Source organism: Pyrus communis, chromosome 9 (assembly GCF_963583255.1).
Source record: "Pyrus communis chromosome 9, drPyrComm1.1, whole genome shotgun sequence".
NCBI lineage: Eukaryota > Viridiplantae > Streptophyta > Magnoliopsida > Rosales > Rosaceae > Pyrus > Pyrus communis.
The window spans coordinates 1,666,801-1,689,420 of NC_084811.1; the positions used below are offsets into that span (position 1 = coordinate 1,666,801).

The following is a 22,620-nucleotide window of genomic DNA, read 5'->3' on the forward strand; positions in this document are numbered from 1 at the left end:
TACATTTTTTCCTTTGATCATTTAATGTCCGTACTCTCTCCCCTGAAACGTTAGAAACCAGTTTTTTATGATAAATCCTCTCCATTTTCTCTCTCTCCTCTCTCTCTCTCTGTTTGTGTCAGAATATACAAAGAAATAGCCGACGGAGAAGAGGCAGCAGCTAACCAGAAGAAGGAAAGCCAAAAAGTGAGGATTGGTTTCACAGAAATGAATGGTCTCTCACATCTTGAACCAGATTTCTCTGAGTTTGTGGAAGTTGATCCAACTGGGAGATATGGCAGAGTAATTACCTTTCTCTCTCTCTCTCTCTCTCCTCATTTTCTTCTGTGTATTCTGCTCGAAGAATGAACCTTTTCTTTTACTTTTTATATTTGGTTGCAGTACAATGAAATCCTTGGCAAAGGAGCTTCTAAGACAGTGTAAGACTTGAAGCTCTTAACTTTCTTCAAAAATCATCAGAACCCAGTTCAGATTTCCCAAAATTTTGAATTTTTCTGGATATTTGGCAGGCTTTTGAGTGATTTTTTCTGGGTTTATTTTATTATTTTTTAATTTGTATTTTTGTTGCAGTTACAGAGCATTTGATGAGTATGAAGGGATAGAAGTTGCTTGGAACCAGGTCAAGCTCTATGATTTCCTGCAGAGCCCTGAAGATCTTGAGAGGCTCTACTGTGAAATCCACCTCCTCAAGACATTGAAGCACAGAAACATCATGAAGTTCTACACTTCCTGGGTTGATACTACCAACAGAAACATCAATTTTGTCACTGAAATGTTCAGCTCTGGGACTCTTAAGCAGTATGTATTTTGTGAGTTTTTAATACAAAATATGATTTTTTGTTAATTTTTCTAAATCCAATTTTATTAATTTTTTGTTGGTTTAAAAAAAAAAAAAAAAATTACTGATAGGTATAGGTTAAAGCACAAGAGAGTAAACATTAGAGCAGTGAAGCATTGGTGTAGGCAGATCTTGAGAGGGCTTCTGTATCTCCATAGCCATGACCCTCCTGTGATCCATAGAGATCTCAAGTGTGACAATATCTTCATCAATGGAAACCAAGGGGAAGTGAAGATTGGTGACCTTGGTTTAGCTGCAATCTTAAGGAAATCGCACGCCGCGCACTGCGTTGGTAAGTTCAAATGATCCATCCTATAAGAATTGCTTCATAAATTGTCAAATATTGAGTCAAATACGAATGCCCCTATGCAAATTTTGTTTGTTTCGTAATTTGTGATGTTGATTGGAACAAGGGAAAGTTATTTACCTAGAAGGTTAATGTGTTTAGATTTCTTTCGATTTTATTGAAGTAGGGACACCAGAGTTCATGGCTCCTGAAGTGTATGAAGAGGCATATAATGAGCTAGTTGACATTTATTCATTTGGGATGTGCATTTTGGAAATGGTCACTTTCGAATATCCGTATAGCGAATGCTCTCATCCTGTACAGATCTACAAGAAAGTTGTTTCTGTAAGAGGATTCTCTTTCCCTTTCTCTCTAGTGGAATGCTTTACTTTCTTTATGAAAAATGTGACATCTAAGATTCCTTCTGCATTCTGAATTTAATAGGGTAAAAAACCAGATGCTTTGTACAAAGTTAAAGATCCAGAAGTACGACAATTCGTTGAGAAATGCTTGGCAACTGCATCGTTGAGGCTCTCTGCAAGGGAGCTTTTAAACGACCGTTTTCTCCAAATTGATGAATGTGAATATGATTTGAGATCACTAGGTTGTGTTAGGCAGCTAGATGACATGGGTCCTCTTGTTCGGCATCCTCTATTAGAGCTTCATCGGAGCAACAGTTCCTTTTGTAATGGGTACTCGAATGGTTACAGTTTCGATGCCCCAAATGAGTGGGGGTATCAGCCTGTTGATGTCAAATCAACTGGAATCGAACTGTTTGAGCACCATGAGGGTGATCATTCTGAAGATGTCGGCATAAGTATTAAAGGGAAGAGAATAGAAGACGGTGGTATCTTTTTTAGACTTAGAATTACAGATAAACAAGGTTGGCATTGTCCTTACTTTCTTTCCAAAGTTTATTTATGGATTGCCTATGTGTGGAAACTAAATTTAGCACTTTAAATCCTATATTGCAGGTCGTGTACGCAACATTCATTTCCCATTTGACACTGAGAATGATACAGCATTGAGTGTGTCAACTGAATTGGTTGCAATGGTTGCAGAGTTGGATATCACCGATCAAGATGTAACTAGAATAGCAGATATGATTGATGGGGAAATTTCCTTGTTGGTACCCGATTGGCAGTCAGGACCAGGACTAGCGGAAACACCCCTGTGTGCTAATCAAAGCTTTTGTCACAATTGTGTTTCTAATCACACCTCTAGTGGTTCCATGATGGAGTATCTGTCGAACCACCCTAGCGCCAAGGACTTGCAAGCTATTCAATGTTGTAAACATGGTTGTCCTTCAATGCACGGTCGTTTTGAGGAGATTACATACCAAGTTGATGAGTCTGAGCATCATGTGAAAGGGGGTGCACCAAATGAATCAAGCCAATCAGACTGCCTTCAATACCAAGAAATTTGGGGACAGCAACCACAAGAAAGTCGAGAACTTAGTTCAGTAGGCTCGGGACAGAGCCATTCTGACGAAGAATATGAGAAAATGGATCATTTAGTCACAGTTGAAGATGGGCAAGATCCTCAATTGGAAAACACTACAGCATCCGGCGCAAGAAATTCCATCAGAAACTTATCCGGTTTACATTCTATTTCCATCCTCTCAAAATCTTCGCTGAATGCAAGTAAAGTACACAAAATAGACAACGGGTTCTTATATTCTGTGGTATCAAACACATTACAAGGAATCAACAACATAGTTCTTTCGAAATCTTGCGCTTATGATCACCGACACTTAACTCTGGATTTCCTTGCAAATCTTGAAAAGCGCTGTCCCAATTCGGAACCTCAAAGGGCCCGAAATTGCGAGGCGATGGAGTCTCCCAATTCTGAGAATGTGATCACTGCCAGTAGCTTATGCACAGGCTCACTGCTTCCTCACTCTCTTCGCAGGGCAGTTTCTCTCCCGGTTGATGCTGTTGATTTATAAACTTGCAGAGGCACAAAACATGTATTCTTTTCACAGGTTCCATACACTTACATCATGTATGGTTACCAAGGCCACTCCTTTTTTTACCAAGGGATGTGGCTTTCCAGGATGCTTTGTATTTAAAATTATGGTTTATCTACAAGGAAAAGGGCAAGTTTTGAGGCCTACATAGATTGTGTTCAACTCCATCTCCTTATTACAAGAGACCTATTGGTTGTATGGGAGCAAGAATAATTTAAGAGATTCTTGAGGTGTTACTGAATGTATACAATTAGAATGAGGCAGGCATGTAATTGTATACGATTGGTGATGGAATTAAATTCTCAAATTTTCTCAAGACTGAAGACACTTAAAAGAAATATAGCACCTAAAGCTATTTGATTTAGAATTCGGATACCAAAAGCAGACGTGGCTAATTGACCGAACATGCATATGTTCGGTCTTTTATTCAGAAAGATTGAAAATCGAAAAGTGCTGATGGATTGAATTATTGGTATGTCAGTGCTGAGTTGGCCAATGAAGGGTTTATGATTTATCAGGATCTTTTGCCATGCTTCTTGTAGGACATACCTGGCCCCTTCAATATGTGTCAATTATGGAGTGGGTTTTTTTTTTCTTTCAATTGTTTGGCCCCCACAAGAATAAATAAATCATCTTTCATGTTCCATGCTCAGGTACCGGACTTCCTTCAGATCCAAATGATTTAAGCTCAACGATCAAATGGTTCAGACCATTGAAATTTGATCCAACAGCTATAATTATTATGACTTTTAAAGGGTCCACTATTTGCAGCCATTAAATCAAATTTTAATAGCCCAGATCATTTGATAAGTGTGCTCAATTCTTTTAGATCCGGAGGGGATTTGGTTCCCCATGTTCCATTCCATGCATGCTCATCTACTTAGCTTAGGAATTGAGATTCTTTTATTATAGTCTAGACTCAATGGATCGAGTATTTCATATCATTTATTTTAAATTTTACAATCATTATTAGCTCATCTCATTAATCAACCTCACAAAAATTAAGAGTTTGGATCGCTCTCTTCCTGTCTTGAACGATTCAACTTAAACCGGTTCATCGACTTTAGACTGAAATTCGAAGATGATTTGAACTCTTAACCTACAACCCCGTTGCCCATATTTATCACCCAAAAAATATTGGCTCCTTTAATATGGGATGGTCCACATTCTAACTTCCCTTAGACCATCTCCAACAATGGCTTATAACCTAAAATTCCCCTTTTTTCCCCCCCAAAACCCACTCCAACCCATGTGCTAAATAAAACCTAAAACCCAAAACTTAAAAGAAGGCCAAATACCAGCCCGTTTTTAGGCCAAAAGTCATTATGGGCCCTACCTGTTGTGAGTGAAACACGGGCTGTGAAGCCCAGTTTCCTTTCCGCCACTCTCCCACGCGTCGCAAGCGCCAGCATTTCTGCCCAGCCGACAACCCCACGTGGGGTGTTCCCTGAGCAATCATTCCAAAAAGCAGCCCAACAACTACTTTTTATATCTAACGGTGACATTTAACTGGGCCGTTGGTTAATCCAACGGTCCAGGTTCAATTTTTTTTTTTTTTTAGTTTTATATTTATGTATTTATTGAATCCAATGGCTTAGATCAAATATAATTAAATATAACGGTAAAAAAAAGATCTAACGGTCCAAATTTAAATCCAGCGGCTAGAATAATTTTAAAAAATTATTTAACTTAAAATTCAACCAAAAACTCTATAAATACCTATGTATTTGTTCAAACATCCACACAAAACTCACTTTTCTCCTACAATTCTTCCAATTTTTCTTTATACCATTTATTCTCATTTCTAGAATTTTCAAGATGGCAAAAGAGCATGTTAGAGGTCGTAATTGGACCTTTGACGAATATATTGCTTTATGTTTGGCATGGATTTCGATTAGCGAAGATGGTGCCGTCGGCACCAATCAAAATAGAAAGGTTTTATGGGGTAAAATCGTTGATAAGTTCCATGAAAACTCCAACGCCGGTTGAAGGGAAGTTGGTGGTGTTTATGATCGGTGGAAGATTATCAACAAAGCGTGCACTTTGTGGAAAGGAAGCTTGGAGAGAGCCATGGTTGACATGCATAGTGGAAGGGGCGCCTCAGAAATTGTGAGTTTATTTGTTGATATTTTAGTTGTCATGTACATAATAGTATTTTGCAACTAATTGTTTTTATGTATTTGTTGCATAGGGTGACAAAGCAATGACAATTTACAAGACAAGAACTACACCAAAAAATCAAGCTTTTAAGTTGCATCATGCTTGGAACATCCTCAAGGATTGTCCGAGGTGGGGAACCGATGCGAACCAACAATGTGGAAGATTATTTCATAATGAAGCCCCACCCCCAAATGATGTCAATGAAGGTGTGAATTTTGCCGACAATGAAGGTGTCGAACAAATGACCCCAACTTCTTCTTTTGCAAGGCCCCCGGGTAGAGATAAGCAAAAGGAAGCAAAGAGAAAAGGGAAGTCCCAAGATCTGACACGTGCACAATTTGCTAGCGAAATGGCAATAATGAACAAAATCCAGTGCCGTCGGCAAGAAGAATTGGCCCAAATGCTTTTGGCCATGAAGGAAGAAGGGGATAGGGAGCAAGAAAGGTCCGAAACTAATTTGATAATGGAGGACCTCGACAAATACACTCCAGAGAGAAAGAGATTTAAGCAAAAGGAAATTTTACGAAGGAATGCCATAAGGAGTATATTTCAAGATGATGATTCATCTCAAGACTATCACCCAAGTCCATCACCAAGTCAAGATGGTGAATATCATTATTAAGTTTATGTAGTCTATGAGTTTTCGATTGTATTAAGTTTATGTAGTTTATTAATTGTTTTTTTTTTTTTAAGTTTATGTGGTTTATTAAATGTCGTTGGTATTAAGTTTATGTGGTTTATCTTGATTTTCATGTATTGATTTAGTGATTTTTCAAAATTTATCGGAATTTAAATATTTTTAGGTTAAAATGTTCATAAAATTAATTCAGGATAGTCTACATAAATTTTTTTTTTTAAAAAAAGTTAATTTAAAAAAAAAAAAGCCTTAATTCATTCTTTGATAATCTGGGGCTAAAATTTTAAACTAGAAAGGTTGGAGTAGAAAAGCTGTTTCTGAGCTAAAACCTAAATTTTCTGGGCTAAATATTTTTAGGTTTTAGGTCACCATTGGAGATAGTCTTAGGGTGAGTCTTACCTTGAAAAAGAAAACTAAGCTAATCTAAATCACATATCAAACCACCAAACCATATCTTGTTCCCAAAGTTGTACCCAAGTTGTACTCACTTTTATGTTAAAGTTCTTTAATTTTACTCGAAAAATCTCCTTTAGTATTATTGGTATACTCTCAGCTTACGACTCTCATAGATAACGAATTGAATTTTGTGATTTAACCCAAATCATAAATTTTTTATTGTAACATATCATTTGTGTATTAATAAAAACTCAAATCTGTTTTTTATGTGTAACCATCCCAAACGAGATGGTTTAATGAATACAAATTTAGGTATTTGACGAATCTAAAAAAGTTTAGGTATATGATTTTATTTTAATTTGAAATATAGATAATCAAAAATCAAATCATAGAGCACATCATTTGACTAGCCCCATTCCGTACTAAGCTGTTGTTTCTTATTTTCGTACATTACAAGTTGACGCATTTATTAAAAAAAAAAAAAGATTTTCCACGCGTTTAGAATTGTAATTGATAAATAAGTAGGAATAATGATACCTTTCCTTCTTTTTGGGTTTGGTTAAAGTGGGCAGCAAAGTGGAGGCCAACCAGTCTTTTCGTTTATTTTTATATTGCATAATTTGCATTGGTGGCTTGGTTGGGTGTTAAATTGAGACCAACTCAAAAGGTTTTAGATTCCATAACATTATGGGAAAATCCAGATGGGATTGTATGGGGGAAATGGATCATCTTTGGATTTCTTTCTCCTAATTCATTAATTCGGAGATTTGGATAATAGAAATTTGATTAAACGGCTACAAACAGGATCCACTTTAAAAATTATAAGAACTATAGCCGTTGAATCAAATTTTAACGATTTGAATTTTCAAACTTACTAGAATAGGAGGAAGGGATCCGAAAAGGATCCCCTTCCGTATGTTGGTGGGTGAAGTCTATGATATATATCAGAATCAAGATAAAAGCAGTTTGATCAGACGGCTCAGATTGTACAAATTAGAATCACAACTTTTTAAGCTTTAAAAAATAGATATTGATGACAACAAATCTGACCAACTTTTTGGTAATTTGACTCCAAATAAAGGGCAGTTTGATGGTACTTTTAGAATCGAGATTGACTCCGAATTTCTATGTCTGAAGCTTAAGAATTAGGAGATTCGAGTCGTTGAAGAGAGAGATCCGAATCTTTGATTTGTGCGAGATTAACTAATAAGGATCGTAAGATTAAAAATCAATTATTCAAATTTTTTGATTCTTGAATTCCAAACACAAAAATTTGAAAAGAATCTCAATTCGCTACTCTAGACAGGATATCCGCATGCACACGACCCTTCCCTAACAATCAATCAATGGGGTTTTCAAATTTTTTTATTTATAATTGAGTCATGTAAGAAGAGAACTAGTTCAAACATTATACCTAATTCGAGTACCAGACACAAGAATCTCTTCCACCCTGTCCAAAGTTTCCTCCTCTTTTAAACGATTGAAAGGGTTGTGCATGCTTTGCCACTTTTAAACGAGTGAGAGAGACACAAGAATCTCTCTCACTTAAATAATACGATGGTGATGTAAAGTTTGCTCAAGTGGGATTCAAGTCATGTGTTTTTACTTTTTTGAGATGGATTGCAGACCCACAAAAATCAATTCGGACCTTTTTGGGATAACTCAAACTTGGAGGGAGAGTAATGAAATTGGAATATATTCCTAGCTCCAACATAGAATATTTAAAATGTGATTTCAATAATAAGTTACTTTCGCCATTTAGTATTGCGGTTTAGTGGTATAGTGAGAGGTTTTAGATTCGGTTCTAGCCAAAGGTGAATTTGAACTACATTATTGCTAGTCCATTATGGGTTAAGCCTACCGCCCATTGTGGGTTAAGCCCATCTCTCATTCTTAACTTAGATAATATCGTTTGTTCAAAAAATAATAAGTTACTTTTTTAGAAAAGATGTGTACGGAAATTAATTCCCTTTTTACAACTTTTTTATTTAGAAAGAAGAAATAATAAGTTACTTTTTAAAAAAAAAAAATGCTTGCAAAAATTAGTTCCCTTTTTACAACTTTTTAATTCGGAAAGAAGGGTTCTGATCCTTCAGAATCTTTGGATCTCTATCTTACTCCTAACCATCACCCACCCTCACGACTGGGAGTTCATTTATTTATTATTAATATTTTTAATATAGATCAGTAACTGTGGTTTACGAGATTTGAATTTAGAATATTCTTCATCAAAATATAGTGTTTGAGTGTCATTAGAAATTGAAACTTGAAAGTGCTAACTAAAAACACAACCTTTCTTGTGGTTGATTCGGAAAATGACCTCCACTTCATGGGTTGGTACAAGACACCATCGTGAATACATGATTCGTGAAGAGAATTATTGGAGTTGGACCACTTGAGTTCAACCGAAGGGTTAGCTTGCTCAACTTGGCTAGACCCAAGTTCAATGTCTAAGGTCAGTTCATCCCACCACCTCAGCCCATTGAACCTTAAACTTTGCTGAAATGTCAAAGTCTTGTTTAAAAGTGTTTTTAAAATGACTGCAGATGTTTTTTACAAAATATTTTTGAATTCTAAAAGAACTTAAAAAGTGTTTCTTGCAAGAAAGCACCACCCAAAAACTCCCCTACCACTACTTCAACAGCCTATCTCCATCCAAGTCCCAACCCTACAGGCTACCGCCGAAAGAGGTCAAAAGAAGCCTATAAAAAGTGCCATTGTGATGCAGTTCCCACGTCCGAAAATGGTAGGAATGTTAGGCAAACTCCACAACACATGATGGAAGAAACTAGTTCTAAAGCCTAGTCCTAGTCCAACCCTTGACTTGTCCTTTTCATACTCTTAACCGAGAGAAACTTACCTATGTCTGTGATGCCGCTGTGATAGTATCTCAAATTAATCAACGTGCACTGGTACATGTTTTAACTGCCTCACATTGGCAGTATGTGATTGACTTGAAACACCACATAAACGACCCCATGTGCTTGAAAGTTCTACTCCTGGATGGGAGAGAAACTTACCTACGCCCCGGATGCCATTGTGGAGGTATCCCAAGTGATTCACATATTGCCAATGCAGGAAAGTCACCTATGTCCAGGATGCCATTGTGGAGCTATCCCAAGCGAATCAATACTATAATGTATTTTAACTTTCCTACATCGGCAGCGTGTGATTCACTTGGGTTAGGGTACTGCCACAATTGCATCCCAGGTGTAGAAGTTCTAATAACTAACCAGATGTAACCACTTACTGAACCAAACCATTAGAAACCCTTGCAAAACCACTCTACAAGCTCATACTGAGTGGGACTTGTAGCTTTTGTTGCATTAAATTTGCAAAGAACACCTCTATTACATGCAAATGATTGTAGTTAACACGGCCAAACTCCACACTAATTGTAGAAGCCTCTGTATAGAGTATAATTCGAAAAGACACTGATTCTTATACATGTATAATTTCTGTACATCGCGGATATATACCTTAACGAAATGGCCTTTCATCAATGATTCAGTACAACCCCATTGAAGGATAGTTCAGTTGTGCCTCTTGCAGGACTGTGCATGGTCACCTGAGTGTTCTCTCATAAAGGCCTCAAAAGTGGGTAGTCTTCAAGTAGTTCCCGCTCCGACAGAGTGTCAGTTTCATTCTGAGGAGTCCACAAGACCTCTACTGCCTGCAGGAAAAAGAATAACACGTATAGGTATCAAGCACAGATCTAAAAGATAAATTTACAAGTTCCATGCAGTATAATGTTTTTGTTACCATTATTTTGTTCGACGGAATGGATGCAAGCTTTTGCAACGCTTCCTTTAAGTCACCACTGCCATTGATGGCAGGCAACTTATGCACCCCTTCAGCAGCCACCAATATTGTTATCTGAATTAAGTTCAGTCAGAAATGAGGTCAAATATTAACATTTCTATTCCCAAACGTTCATATTCACCAATACTTCCATGATAGGCCAGCGGGGCCTTGGTAACAATGCTGAGATGGAAACACTGATTTTAATAGAATGTTCAGAGCTTAACATGTGAATAAGCAACACGGGTTTGTCCTTTGGTATACTATGAATAACTGACACTGAAAACTGGAAATGTGGTTTAACACAGGCTATCCCAACTTGATCTTACCACTATATATTCGTTGCGGAATCCATTAGCACTCCGGCTTGTAGAGCTTTGCTTTCTTATGTTATTCACATTGACAAGTGTCTCTTCATCAAATTTGCCCCTTTCTTCGATAGAAAGCTGATTAAAGCGTTTCTCTGCATCCTCTATGCCTCGTTTTAGAGCAACCTAGAAGCATGACAAAAGTTATATTCCATGTCCTTCACAATCCTCATACTTTTATTAAGTTATACTTTATGTTTTGCTCCATACATGATACATCCATAAGCAATTACAAGAAAAACTCCAATCCTGGTCGTACTTCAGACATTATTCCACCAGACCAACGCTGGTTTGCAATTAGTTTATTGAGTATCAGAGTTCCCTTGAATTATTATAATCCTCTTAAAGAATACCACGGGCCCTCTAGAATGGTAAACAATAGTAATGGTTTCACCATCATAGATCAAGCCGCCTCCCAATTTGTCTAAAGAGAGGCAGAACCATTAGGTATTGTATGAAAGCTTTGCACATGTGCACGAGACATCAAAGTTCAAAAGTTTCAATCCTTAAAAGATTAGCCTAATCTGTTTAAGTTATCTGACGAGTAGCTGCCACTGCCATATACTATCTTATACCTTATAGTGCCAAATGTCTTTAAGAAAGATATGAATTCCTTTGATTTATCATCATCTCTTCCTAGGGGTTTCCACCTTCTCTAACAATGGTGGGCAACCACAACAATACACCAGAAAGAAACCAAGTACTCTAACAGATGATATGAACTTACAGATGAATAGCCGGAGATGCAATAATCAGGATGCCGTAGCAAAGCTAGTGTTGTCTCTGCAATTTGAGTAAAATTTGCATCAGAATACCGAAAGTAATAAAAAATTAAGATAATACTAATGAAGGGCTTTGAACCCGCCCTTCCCCTGCCTCTGCAGAACCTATAGGGAAGTCCAGAACAAGCTATCCAATAATCAATCCTTTGAGAGACGATTGATCTTTAAAGTAATAAATAAGAATAGAAAGAATCGTAGCCAGAAGAACGTAGGAGCTGTACATTCAGTGTAATAAAAGATCATAACTTGACATTATGGGTATGGTAATAAATCTAAATATTGGTATAATAAAAAAAAACCAATTCTAAGAGCTCAGTTATATGATGTGAGTGTGCATGAATAATAATATATATAGGTTCACCTGTCAAAACATAGGCCAAACCATCAGCGGTAGAAGTATCTGCAGTTTCAGCAATCCGATTAAGATCCCTTTGGAGTGTTCGTCCCATGCCCAACAAACCAACCTTAAAGAAGGAAAGGTGAAACAATAGAGGATACATTGTTCATTGCAATCCAACAGAAGAGTCTATAAAGTGCACATCACATTTCCAAAATTTAGTCAACACAGTGAGATTACAGCACTAAATATCAAAAAATTTCCAAATTGTATGTATGATCCCCTACACTTATCCCCATTTCGAGGTTAAAGCCAGTCGATGGTGATATGTTTTACAAATACCGCCGTATTTTTCAAGTGGCACTTTTCTCCAATCCCCAAATGCTCATTCATCTATAAACATCCATCCTAGAATGTGCTTACTTACAACCATATCATTTCTTAATCCCCAAGTTTTTCTATTTGTAGCAAAATCATCCCTTCCTTTAACATGTACCGACCAAAAAAGGCAAAAACTCCCACAATTTGCCACTTCAACATAAACTTCCTAATTGAATGCAATCAAGGGAAAACGAGTCAATTAAACTTCAATAAACGAACAAATTTGCAACCTAACAAGTCATGGGTCGTATGTAAAAGGAGCTCTAATTTTACAGAGGATTTCAAATTGCATATACATATACATATACATATACATACATACATACATATATACACACACACATACATACAAACAAAATATTCTGAAATATCCACTGCCTTGCGAAAATTACAAGCATTCAATCATACCTGAAGCTTGAGAACGCTTGTTTTCTCTGTATCAGTAAGCACACTGCCCTCAGACCGATCCGAAAGGAACCCGGAAACCAAAACAAACGCCGCGAAGCCCGTCAATATCAGGAAGAAGCTCGACCCGGCTCCGACTCCGACCCCAACTGCCGGCCCCACGTAAAACCCACCTCCCCCGCCACCGAAACCGAACGGGGAAGGCGCGTAGTACGGCGCCGAGTACGAAAAATCGGGCCTTGAACTCGAAGTCCTCGGCACCGAATAACTCCTCGACGACGACGAGGAAGACGAGAACGAGCGTCCCCCGACCCGGCCGCCCGATGCAGCCAATGCCAAATTCGGGTTGGACATCAGCAGCAGACCAAACAACACGGCAGCCATTGCCGGCTTTCTCAACGCCTTCAGAGCATTCAGCAGCTTTCCGGTGATAATCCCAATTGGGTTTGGTGGGTTTGTTGCTGGGTGTGCTGGGTTTTCCAGGGACCGAGATTTTGATTCGGGTAGCTGCTTAAAGCATTGAACTTTGAATTTGCAGGGGAGTTTTTGGATTTGGAAATTGAAGTTTTTGAATTTGATTGGGTTTGTGGGGAGGGGACGGAGAGGGGGGAGGCGATTGCGCTTGTTCCATCTCAGTGGGTTGGGTTGGAGCAATGAAGCTGTTGCCGCCATTTGAAAACTGTTTTCGAGTCGAGCGTTTTTGGAATTCAGAAATCAAAAGCGTGGACGGGTTTTTGTTTTGAGAATTGGATTTTATGGGGAGGAGATAGCAGCTGCTGTCGCGGCTTTGGCCTCTGGTTCGTTCAATCTCCGCCTCAAACTTCTTCCTCCGTGTCTTTGTCTTTTCGTGGATGAACTCATGAAGATAGATTGTGCTTTGCACGTGACTTTTATTTTATATTATGTTCGATAGAGGGGTGCAATTTAGGTCGGATCAAGATTCAATGGTTGAAGACTCATCGGATAGATCTAGGAGGAGGACTAACCTGACATAATACACTTCTATACTAGCATTTAGTGTCAATGAAATAAAAACACGTGCAAGTTTTTAATTCGTGTAAATGTCACGTAATAATGTACTCGTGTTATATAAGTTACTCTTGCCTAAAACGATGGCCTTATTTGAGAAGTTTCTGTGTTTCAGTCATGGAAATGAAGTGACACGGCTAGTTGTAGCCCATAATTTCCTTGAATTCAGGCCTTGCCTTACCAAGTTTAATGTCTAGTATGTATACAAATGTTCACTCATTTTGTACATATTCAACTCACTTCCTTGACGATACAAGAAATTGTGTACAATTTTTCAGGTGTTTGTGTTACTCGAGTTTGTTTTGACTTTGATCGAGAGTTGGGATCATATTTTTGCCAGCCTGATAAAATTTGACCTCGAAACAAAATTATAAGAATAGGTTATCATCGATGGAATTTTAGTCCGTCCTACCCCTTCGAGTTGCACTCCTAATTGAATTCTGGACCGATTTCTTGTGCAACCCGAATCAGGGCTTGATGTCCAAGTCCGACCGGAGAATTGTTAGACCCTTTGGGCCTGGCCTTAATTAAAAAAGAAAGTTAAATGTAGCTCGGCCCAGACCCATCGAATCTCTATCCTCCTAAAACCCTAATCCAATAAAATCAAAACTCTTCCGTCTCTCTCAAACTCTCTGTGCCTCAGCTGCTGTGACTACTGCAATTTCCGCCTCATTGCCCTCTGGTTAGGTATCTTCCGGTGTAATCAAAACCAACCATGGCGGACAAGGCCGTCACCATCCGAACCAGGAAGTTCATGACCAACCGCCTTCTCTCTCGCAAGCAATTCGTGAGTTCCTCCATAATTTCTTACTTTTTGCCTCTAGTATTTAACTGGGTTTTATATCTTTAACTTTTTAGTGTTCTTGTTAGTGATGTTTAAGCTTTTTTATTTCGTTAGTTTTGTGATTTTTCTCCCCAAAGTTGCATGCTTTGATATGGATATGTGTTTTGTTTATGTAATTCGTATTCACGCAACTGGTTTTTTATTTTTAATTTGGTTAGCATTTTATATATATATATATATATATATATATTGTGATTTTTCACCGTAAAGATGGATGCTTTGATCCGAATATGTATATTTTATTTTTTTTACTTAATTCTGAGTCACCCAACTGGGTTTTTATTAATAATTTGGTTTGTATTATCTGTGGTCAGATCTTTTCGTGTTGTCAGCTTTCCGTGATAATCTTCTCTTACGGGGTTAATTGTAATTCAATTTTTGCTTTTGTTCCATGTAGGTCATTGATGTTCTTCATCCAGGCAGGCCAAATGTTTCCAAGGTGTGGTTACAGAACTTTTTCGGCTATTTATTTATCGTAATTTGTCACAGTATGTTTTGTTCAATCAATGGTGTTATGTTTGACGAACTAGAGCTTGTAAAATAACTGTTTAGAAATGAATTTTTTTCTTTTTTCTTTCTCGTAATGAATAGCAATAATGTGAATTATGAGCTTGCTCACTAATTAAACGAATTGGTGTGTTGGTTCTGTGAAGGCTGAGCTGAAGGAGAAGCTGGCAAGACTCTATGAGGTCAAGGACCCGAACGCAATCTTTGTTTTCAAGTTCCGGACTCACTTCGGTGGTGGCAAATCTACTGGATTTGGATTGATTTATGACTCTGTTGAAAATGCGAAGAAGTATGAGCCCAAGTACAGGTTGATCAGGGTAAGTCCAGATTTTACTGATAAGTTCATCGATTCAAATTTCATTTTTGCTACCTAAACCATAGGACATTGCCACCACTAGAAATGTAGATAGCTATGTTGAAGTGATTTGATTAACACATGGGTAAACCCTAGGACACATTGAGTTAATCTATGGTAAGCTGTTGATTGTTAGTCCTATGTGCCTCTTGGTATCTTTTCTTTTCTAGCGTGCACTGGTAGTTGAGCATGAGTAGATATGTACGTCTCTTGTAATGACAAACTAAACTAAGCGTGGGAGCACAAGTATGGTAATGTTACCCCCAAACCTTTTTATTTCCATCTCTTCATGATTGGTTTCATACTGTGTTTTTTAGTATATAGTAATTTTTCTCATCGGTTCTGCTTCAAACGTCCATTAGTTCATACCAATAAAAACATTTTTGATATTGCAGAACGGACTTGATACTAAAGTAGAGAAGTCAAGGAAGCAATTGAAGGAGAGAAAGAACAGAGCCAAGAAGATCCGAGGAGTAAAGAAGGTAAGAAAGTGACTTATTATTTCCTTGCGTAATTCTTGTTTGATACCTTGCTTCTTACAACGATTTTGTTATTTTTTGTGCAGACCAAGGCTTCAGATGCTGCCAAGACAAAGAAGAAATGAGCGCTAGTGATTTCGGTTCTAGTTTTTGTTCATGTTTTGCCTTTAGGATGCGTTAAAATGAAAGATTCTGGTGGATTTTTAGAGAGCCATCTACTATTTAGTTTTTTTTTTCCTATTTTTCCCGAATATCAGTATTATGATGAGGACAGATTTATCATATTAAGCAGCAACAGATTTCAGATTATTCATCGACTTTCGTTTATTTGTGATCTAGAAGCGAAGATACTTCTTAATCTTCTAATGAACGACAATTTAATCGCGATATAAAACTCTTTGATGAAGTTTTCAGACTCTTTGCACTGATTAACAAGTGATTGAACTTCAACGCATGCTTTAGGATTTGGCATCGTGTTTTACAGAACCTCAAGAGCCGTGCCGTAATACTTATTCATGCATCGATATTTAGCTTCTGAAATGTCAGGAGTTTCCGGTGTTTGCACAGTGTTGAACTTGTACATACTCCTATTTCCCAAGAGAAGTGTTATTGACACTTCAAAAATCTCATTCTACACTCCTCACAAGTGCATTTTTCTTTTCAAATATAAAAAGTTTGAAGTGTAGAATGAGATTTTTGGAGTGCCAATAATAATTCCCTTTCCGAAACCCTCTTCTAGGCTCAAGCGCTTTAGAGTGCTTGTCCCTTCGTCCGGGTGCTTGCATTTGCATCTCCCGTCTCCTAGTATCGCTTGGATGAACGAAAAAACACTACTGCTACTATCTTTGTTCTCTCCATGGTTTCTCTTTGCATCAAATATCATGTCCTCCACATACTCCTTCAAGCCAGCTTTTACAACAGGTGACAATTCCTCGTCTCCTCCCATAGTCTCCTCTATGATGAACTTGGCAAATTCATCCTCCTCGCCTCCTACCCGACAGTCATCTTCTTCCTCCTCATTGTCATCCAAACACGGAAAGAAGTAGTGAAGTTTCACGAAACTTTCATCCTTTGTGCAGTTCGAAGCGTCACTTCTCCTTTCCGTGCAACCCAAGACAAATATTTGAGGATACGTCATCACTTGGGTGGCTGAATCTTTCTTGTACAGAGAAATGCATGGAATCCAATCCATCTTCAACGCTTTCATCGGAACCCTAATTTCTGCTCCATTGACCGGCTTAATCCTCAGATCATCTGATGGCGGGGAAGGCGATACAACAGCCACCAAAACAGGGACTACAACTTCATCCTTCCTCTGAAGATGACATTCGATTGTGCCGAACAGATAGACCTTGTCATTGTTACCAATGACCTCGTGATTGAGCTTTCCCTTCTCTTCGAATGCTCGTTCGAGATTAAAAAAATCCCAGTTGAACCCCTTGTGCACGGAGTCCATCCTGTCCCTGCCTTTTCCGACGGGAAACGCAGCCTTCCATAGGTCTTTCAGTTTTCGGGGCTCCTCCACCAAGTGCTCGGGTTCCAGTTTCGGTTCGGAGGCTTTGACCCGCTTTCGCAATGGCCGAGTAGGTTTCCGGCTGGCTTTCCTCTTTGCTCCGTCTTTCTGCATTGTAAATCTGTTGGTAAGAGTCTAACGAGAAGAAAAATACTCAAAGACTTCAAGAGAAAGAGTAAAAACAAAACAAAGATTGAAGAAATCAATAGCTAGTTGTTCAAAGTAGTATATGATATATTTATAAGACCCGAAATATAAGACCACGTGACTTGTATTATCGGTACATATAAAAATTTTGGTGTGTGGATTTCCTAATCAAACTAGGATTATTTGTCAATCTTGGAGATCCCCTTTACCCAACTGGAAAAGGAAACCGGATTATTTACCCAACTAGGATCCTTCCTTTGTCAATTTTGGAAATTCGTTCATTAGAACAGCGTGTTTTTCTATGTATATTTAAGTTTGAATCTCTTTTTTCGTAATTTAGATCGAATTAATTAGAATATCGCTTGCATAAAAAGAATAAACTAATAAAATAGATAATGAAACTTTTTTCGATACATGTCCATTGCTCCTAGTTTATCGCAAATTCTTAGATGTACCAATAGGATCATTTTGGTGAGAATCCTAAGGACTTGTAAATTGTGTTCATTTATCGTATATCGTGCGGTTAATTTTTGTCAAGTACTGTTTGTGTTTAATTTTAAAAAAAAATATTTAAAATGATTTCTGACCTACGATGTACGATGAGCGTACACGATTCACGGATATTCGGAATCTATACAAAGAGAATTTGGCGAGATCTCGATTCGTAGATGCAGTAGGGGTAAGAGTACTTTCAAAAAAGTAAATAAAAAACATAAAAGTTAAAACAAGCTACCTTTTACTAGGATTTCCTATTCCCAACAGGAAAAGGAAACCGCACTTGATCATTGCCTATAAATTAAAGCGTATGAACGCAAGACTGCATACTATTTTTCAGACCTTCAATTACTCTTAATTGTGAGCATAGAGAGAGATGGATGTGGAAGCGAAAGCAGCAGCTCCTCCGTCTACGGTGGCTGATTTACTGCGCCGCAACGGCGGTAATGTTAGCGACATAGATTTCAGTGTTCTGGAGAAAATCCTACCACAATGTACGGTCGGGGAGTTGAGGCAAGTAGAGAAGAGTAGCGGAGGTAGAGATTTGAGTCCAGTTACCGAAGAGTTGTGGCGGAAATTCTACGAACAGAAGTTCGGGCCTTTAAGGACTGATGCGGCGAGCAAAAGGATGAAGAAGGAGAATGTGAGGTACAGATGGATGGAGCTGTACGATTCAAAGGAGAAGGAAGAACTCGACAAGGCCGAAAAGAAGGCTGCCGAGAGGTTGAAGAGGCGGTATAAAGAGGAAGCTTTGCGAAAACAAAGCCGGCGAGTTGTTATTTGCAAAGAGACAGAGGTTCCGTCATCGTCATGGAACAAAAGAAAAAGAAGCGAGGATGAGGTTCCGTCGTCATCAAGCAACAAAGGAAGTAACACCGGCAGCTCCTGCGGTGGCGACGATGGTCCCGTCCGAAAGCGAAAGGAAAGCTTGATCATGAAGAAAGCGAGAAAAGATTTTCTCAACTGTATTGAGGTGAAAAATATTACAGCAATGGGGATGGTTAAATTGCAGAAGGGCTACAGTTCCAAGAAGGATTTGACATTAAAACGATGCGCCGTTCTCGCGGAAGAGTATTAGGGTTCGAATTTCGACTACTACTTAGGGCAGCAGTAGAGCTTTCTTGATCTCCAAGTTTGATTGTTTTTGTGTAATGGAAATTTTTTAGTTGCCTTAAAATGTGAAATGTCTGTTTTTTTTGTTTTGTTTTGTTTTTTTTTTGTCAAATGATATATTTGTTAGATTAGGTTGTAGATGGGATTCGAACGCATGTCGTGGTGCAATAAGAACACTTTTTTTTTACCATTGTGATAGAGGGCCACTAACAATGTATATGTTATAATAAGGAGAATTCAGTGGTCATCCAATTATTGTTTTACGAACAAGAGAATAATTAATCATGACATCAGGTTTGGAAAAATGATCTCAAGCATGAAATCTAAAAAAGCATTTGGAGGTACATGTGAGTTGCCCTTATTTACGGCAAATCCTTAGATCTAAATTCTAATCAGCATAGTTGACATGTCAAAATTGGTTGGTTGTATGTAAGAATATTTTTTTTATTTTTTTGAACAATTGATATTATCTACTCATAATGAGCTAGTAATAATGTGGTTCAAATTCGTCTTTGGCGAGAATCGAACTTAAGACCTCTCACTTACAAGTGAAGAGGAATATCATTAAACTGTAGTACTAAGTGACGGTAAGAATCTCTTTACGACAAATTCAAGTGCAACAAGAAGAATCTCTTCATATTATTATTTTCAAATCAATCACTCATTACGACGCGATAAAATAACAACGCTTTGACACGTGGTAAACTCAAAATACCGCTACCGTGACGCAATCTAATGGCATGTAAATCTCTCCTCACAATCACAGCCCGACAGCTCGGCATGTCGTGTCTTTGTCGCTCTCTCTCTTTTGCACTTCCATTCCATTGAGTCTCCTTCTCGCACTTTACCACCGACAACTGCATATACATAATAACTCGTGGACCATCACAATTCACAGCTCTCTCATCTTCTCAATCTCTCCATCTCTCACTTCGCTTTCTTTCTCCTTTCCTTCCACGTTCCTCTGATCTTTCTTTCTTCCTCCACACAGTCCCATTTCCCATCAATGGCGGAAGCTAACAGTACGTTTCTTTCTAACCCCATTTTTACTTTTACTGTTTTACTCATCGTTTTCTTTGTTGGGTAATTCTTCGATCATGCATGTCCGTCCAATCTATTGGGAACTGAGTGTATGTGATTGTTTCTTATGGATTTTACTGTTTTTTTTTTCCGGTAGAACTTGAAAGTTCTGAACTTTTACTTCAAAACTGTGGTTTTGGGATCCTTTCTTGTTCTGATTTGCATATTTTCTTTTGGGTAAGTCTGGAATTGTGTGGATCACTTTGCCCAGAAAATTAGTGGATGTTTTGCATGTTGCAACTGCAAGTGCTTCCGCTGCCTTTTAATCCAAGACTTGCCTTGGTTTTAGAACATAGTAGAAAGTTTAAAATGTTAGTTTGACAGCAAAAGATTCGAAAGTGTGCAATGTTTTAATTTGTTTCTGTGATGATTGTATGATCGAAAGGATGCAGATCAGAATGATTATACGAAACACCCTGCTTCGGTGGAGTTTAGGATGAAGAAAGTTGGGGTTCCACCGTAAAACCAATTGGCAACATGGGGAGTAGACTGTAGACCAACCTCTTATAAGCCCAATCAAGGTCCCTCCTCCCATCAAAGCGAGTTTAACAGAATGGAATTTGGACCTTAACAGTAAGTTTATACGAGTTGGAATGATCCTATGATTTCTGGATACAATGTACTTGAAATGCTTCTGAAATAATCAAATGCAATTCCATGGTCGGAATTCGAAATGACTAGGTACAATGAATCGCTTGACAAAAGAACTAACGATCTAACGTGGATGTTGTGTCCGTCCTTGAGCATTTGTTCGGGGACTTCATTTTAATGTCGGTTTTATAGTGCCAAACGATAATTAAGAAGGCGTTCTAGTGCTGTGTGATATGGTACACACCAACCATCCTTTTTCACAGAACTTGGCCGACTATGTGTCCACTGTGAACAAACGTACTAAAATGTGGAAAATTTGCATTGTCTTTGCAAAACCTTTAAGTTACTTGTCTTTTATCGTATCCAACAGCGGTGTCAAGACTTTTTATCCCTAGATAGGATCGCTTTCGGACTTGACTGCAATGTGATAGCATTGGAGCAAGTTGGAACCATGAATTACTGTTCTTCTTTCCCTTGGAAAACCTGTGAATCCGTTCAGTTTTACAAGGTGATCTTGTGCTTTGATATATATTCCGAGTGCAGTCACTCCAAATTTTTTTGTTTTATGGAATTTTCTTTCGCATATTTCACTTGCATATTGTTCTTTTTTCTTTTCACCTAAATACTAGGAATACTATGTATATGTATGAAAGCTTAAAACTGGTCGGGCCCTCATTTGTGTACAACGTTGTTGCCCTTAAGACGTTTTCAGAAGATAAGTCGTGGAACTTGTATATTAATTGTAAAGTTCTGAGGGTCGTAAGAAATGTTGGAAGTTTGCCATACGTAATTGGGAAATTTTGGGTGCTTAGGTTATTCATTGCTACTCTTCTTTTTGGCAGCGGTGGAAGCGCAAGACGGAACCCTTTCTGTGGCCTCTGCATTTGCAGCACATCAAGAAGGTAACACCAAACCCGTCTTATGTAAACAAAGGCGGTACTTTGCAACCAGATCTGGTCTTCGTATTTATCATGCTTTGCCTTTTGTTTTGATTGTTCAACCAGTTGAACAGGATAGAGATCACAAATTCTTAACAGAAGCAGTTGGAGAAGCTTATAAGGGAGTTGATTGTGGAGACGGCAGGCCATTTGGTGCAGTTATTGTTCGCGATGATGAAATAGTCGTAAGCTGTCACAACATGGTTCTAAAACATACTGATCCGACCGCCCACGCAGAGGTTACTGCCATAAGAGAGGTTAGACTAATATATAACTACATTGCATCATGCCCAAACTGTTGGATCCGTACTAGCATTCGGGCATATATGCATACTCGTGCATATTGGTTGGTTTAGGGAAGACTTAAGGCCATGTCCAATTTGTTTAGTTTTTATAACCAAATGAGCTTGAAATGTTTATACGATAAGGTTTGTATGATCGGCATTGTCATCGTAGAGTTGTAAGCATGATGAGTATGTATGTACGTAGATCTTAGCAAACATGTTTTATTCGCTTGTTTCCGGTTTCTACAAGTTTTAGTTATGGTGTTCTTTATTTGATCTTGGGACGATAGGCCTGTAAGAAGTTGAATCGGATAGAGCTCTCGGACTGTGAAATATATGCATCCTGTGAGCCATGCCCAATGTGCTTTGGTGCTATCCATCTTTCAAGACTTAAGGTCCAATTTTCAAACCCCTTAACTTCGTTGAAACAATAACCAGATCATACTGTTTTACGGTTTCCACAATCTGTCTTTGCTCTTTCGGAACAGAGGTTGGTTTACGGAGCTAAAGCCGAAGCTGCCATAGCAATTGGTTTCGATGCTTTCATTGCGGACGCGTTGAGGGGCACTGCATTTTACCAGAAGGCTCACATGGAGATCAAGAAAGCTGACGGGAACAGCGCGGTCATTGCCGAACAGGTATTTGAGAAAACAAAGTCGAAATTTCACATGTATTGATTTCACGATTGCTCCCTTCTTGGTGAAACATCCAAAACAATTGATTGAAGTCTCAATTCTCCTTGTTATTATTACACGACGTTTCACAAATTCACGAAGGGAAAGAAGTGGATTTTCATTCAACATTCAATTGTTTCGTATCAGAAAGTGCAGCCTTCGCTGTGACTCCGACAAAATTCTCCGACTTCAGCTTCCTCCGGCTCAGAAA

General features: G+C 38.3%; 5 protein-coding genes across 7 annotated transcripts; 3 read left to right on the top strand and 2 right to left on the bottom strand.

Moving 5' to 3' along the window:
* On the top strand, positions 1-3,699 carry LOC137744863 (probable serine/threonine-protein kinase WNK9). Of its 2 annotated transcripts, none has more exons than XM_068484670.1 (7): positions 1-282; positions 382-419; positions 571-798; positions 910-1,130; positions 1,309-1,469; positions 1,569-2,007; positions 2,099-3,699. In XM_068484670.1, the coding sequence occupies exons 1-7, from the start codon at positions 208-210 to the stop codon at positions 3,070-3,072; spliced, it is 2,136 nt and encodes a 711-aa protein (XP_068340771.1). In that variant the 5' UTR covers positions 1-207; the 3' UTR covers positions 3,073-3,699. The 2 variants fall into 2 exon arrangements, with proteins under 2 accessions (XP_068340771.1, XP_068340772.1); XM_068484671.1 differs by having other exon boundaries at positions 1,312-1,469.
* A 6,124-nt stretch (positions 3,700-9,823) lies between these two features.
* LOC137745331 (FLUCTUATING-LIGHT-ACCLIMATION protein 1, chloroplastic-like) lies at positions 9,824-13,299 on the bottom strand. Its single transcript, XM_068485275.1, has 6 exons — positions 12,364-13,299; positions 11,599-11,701; positions 11,183-11,238; positions 10,417-10,581; positions 10,049-10,162; positions 9,824-9,959 (listed from the first exon to the last, which is right to left on the bottom strand). The coding sequence occupies exons 1-6, from the start codon at positions 13,030-13,032 to the stop codon at positions 9,867-9,869; spliced, it is 1,200 nt and encodes a 399-aa protein (XP_068341376.1). The 5' UTR covers positions 13,033-13,299; the 3' UTR covers positions 9,824-9,866.
* A 708-nt stretch (positions 13,300-14,007) lies between these two features.
* On the top strand, positions 14,008-15,887 carry LOC137745793 (small ribosomal subunit protein eS24z-like). Its single transcript, XM_068485806.1, has 5 exons — positions 14,008-14,176; positions 14,631-14,672; positions 14,887-15,057; positions 15,491-15,577; positions 15,661-15,887. Exons 1-5 carry the CDS (start codon positions 14,105-14,107, stop codon positions 15,697-15,699), a joined length of 411 nt encoding a protein of 136 aa, XP_068341907.1. The 5' UTR covers positions 14,008-14,104; the 3' UTR covers positions 15,700-15,887.
* A 327-nt stretch (positions 15,888-16,214) lies between these two features.
* Positions 16,215-17,201, bottom strand: LOC137745436 (protein HEAT INTOLERANT 4-like). The gene has a single exon (XM_068485401.1). It carries the CDS (start codon positions 17,199-17,201, stop codon positions 16,215-16,217), a length of 987 nt encoding a protein of 328 aa, XP_068341502.1.
* Positions 17,202-19,739: 2,538 nt separating this feature from the next.
* On the top strand, positions 19,740-22,480 carry LOC137746071 (guanosine deaminase-like). 2 transcript variants are annotated; one of them, XM_068486130.1, is made up of 5 exons: positions 19,740-19,864; positions 21,356-21,415; positions 21,518-21,708; positions 22,026-22,130; positions 22,224-22,480. In XM_068486130.1, exons 1-5 carry the CDS (start codon positions 19,849-19,851, stop codon positions 22,410-22,412), a joined length of 561 nt encoding a protein of 186 aa, XP_068342231.1. In that variant the 5' UTR covers positions 19,740-19,848; the 3' UTR covers positions 22,413-22,480. The 2 variants fall into 2 exon arrangements, with proteins under 2 accessions (XP_068342231.1, XP_068342229.1); XM_068486128.1 differs by having other exon boundaries at positions 21,356-21,708.
* Positions 22,481-22,620: the final 140 nt, after the last annotated feature.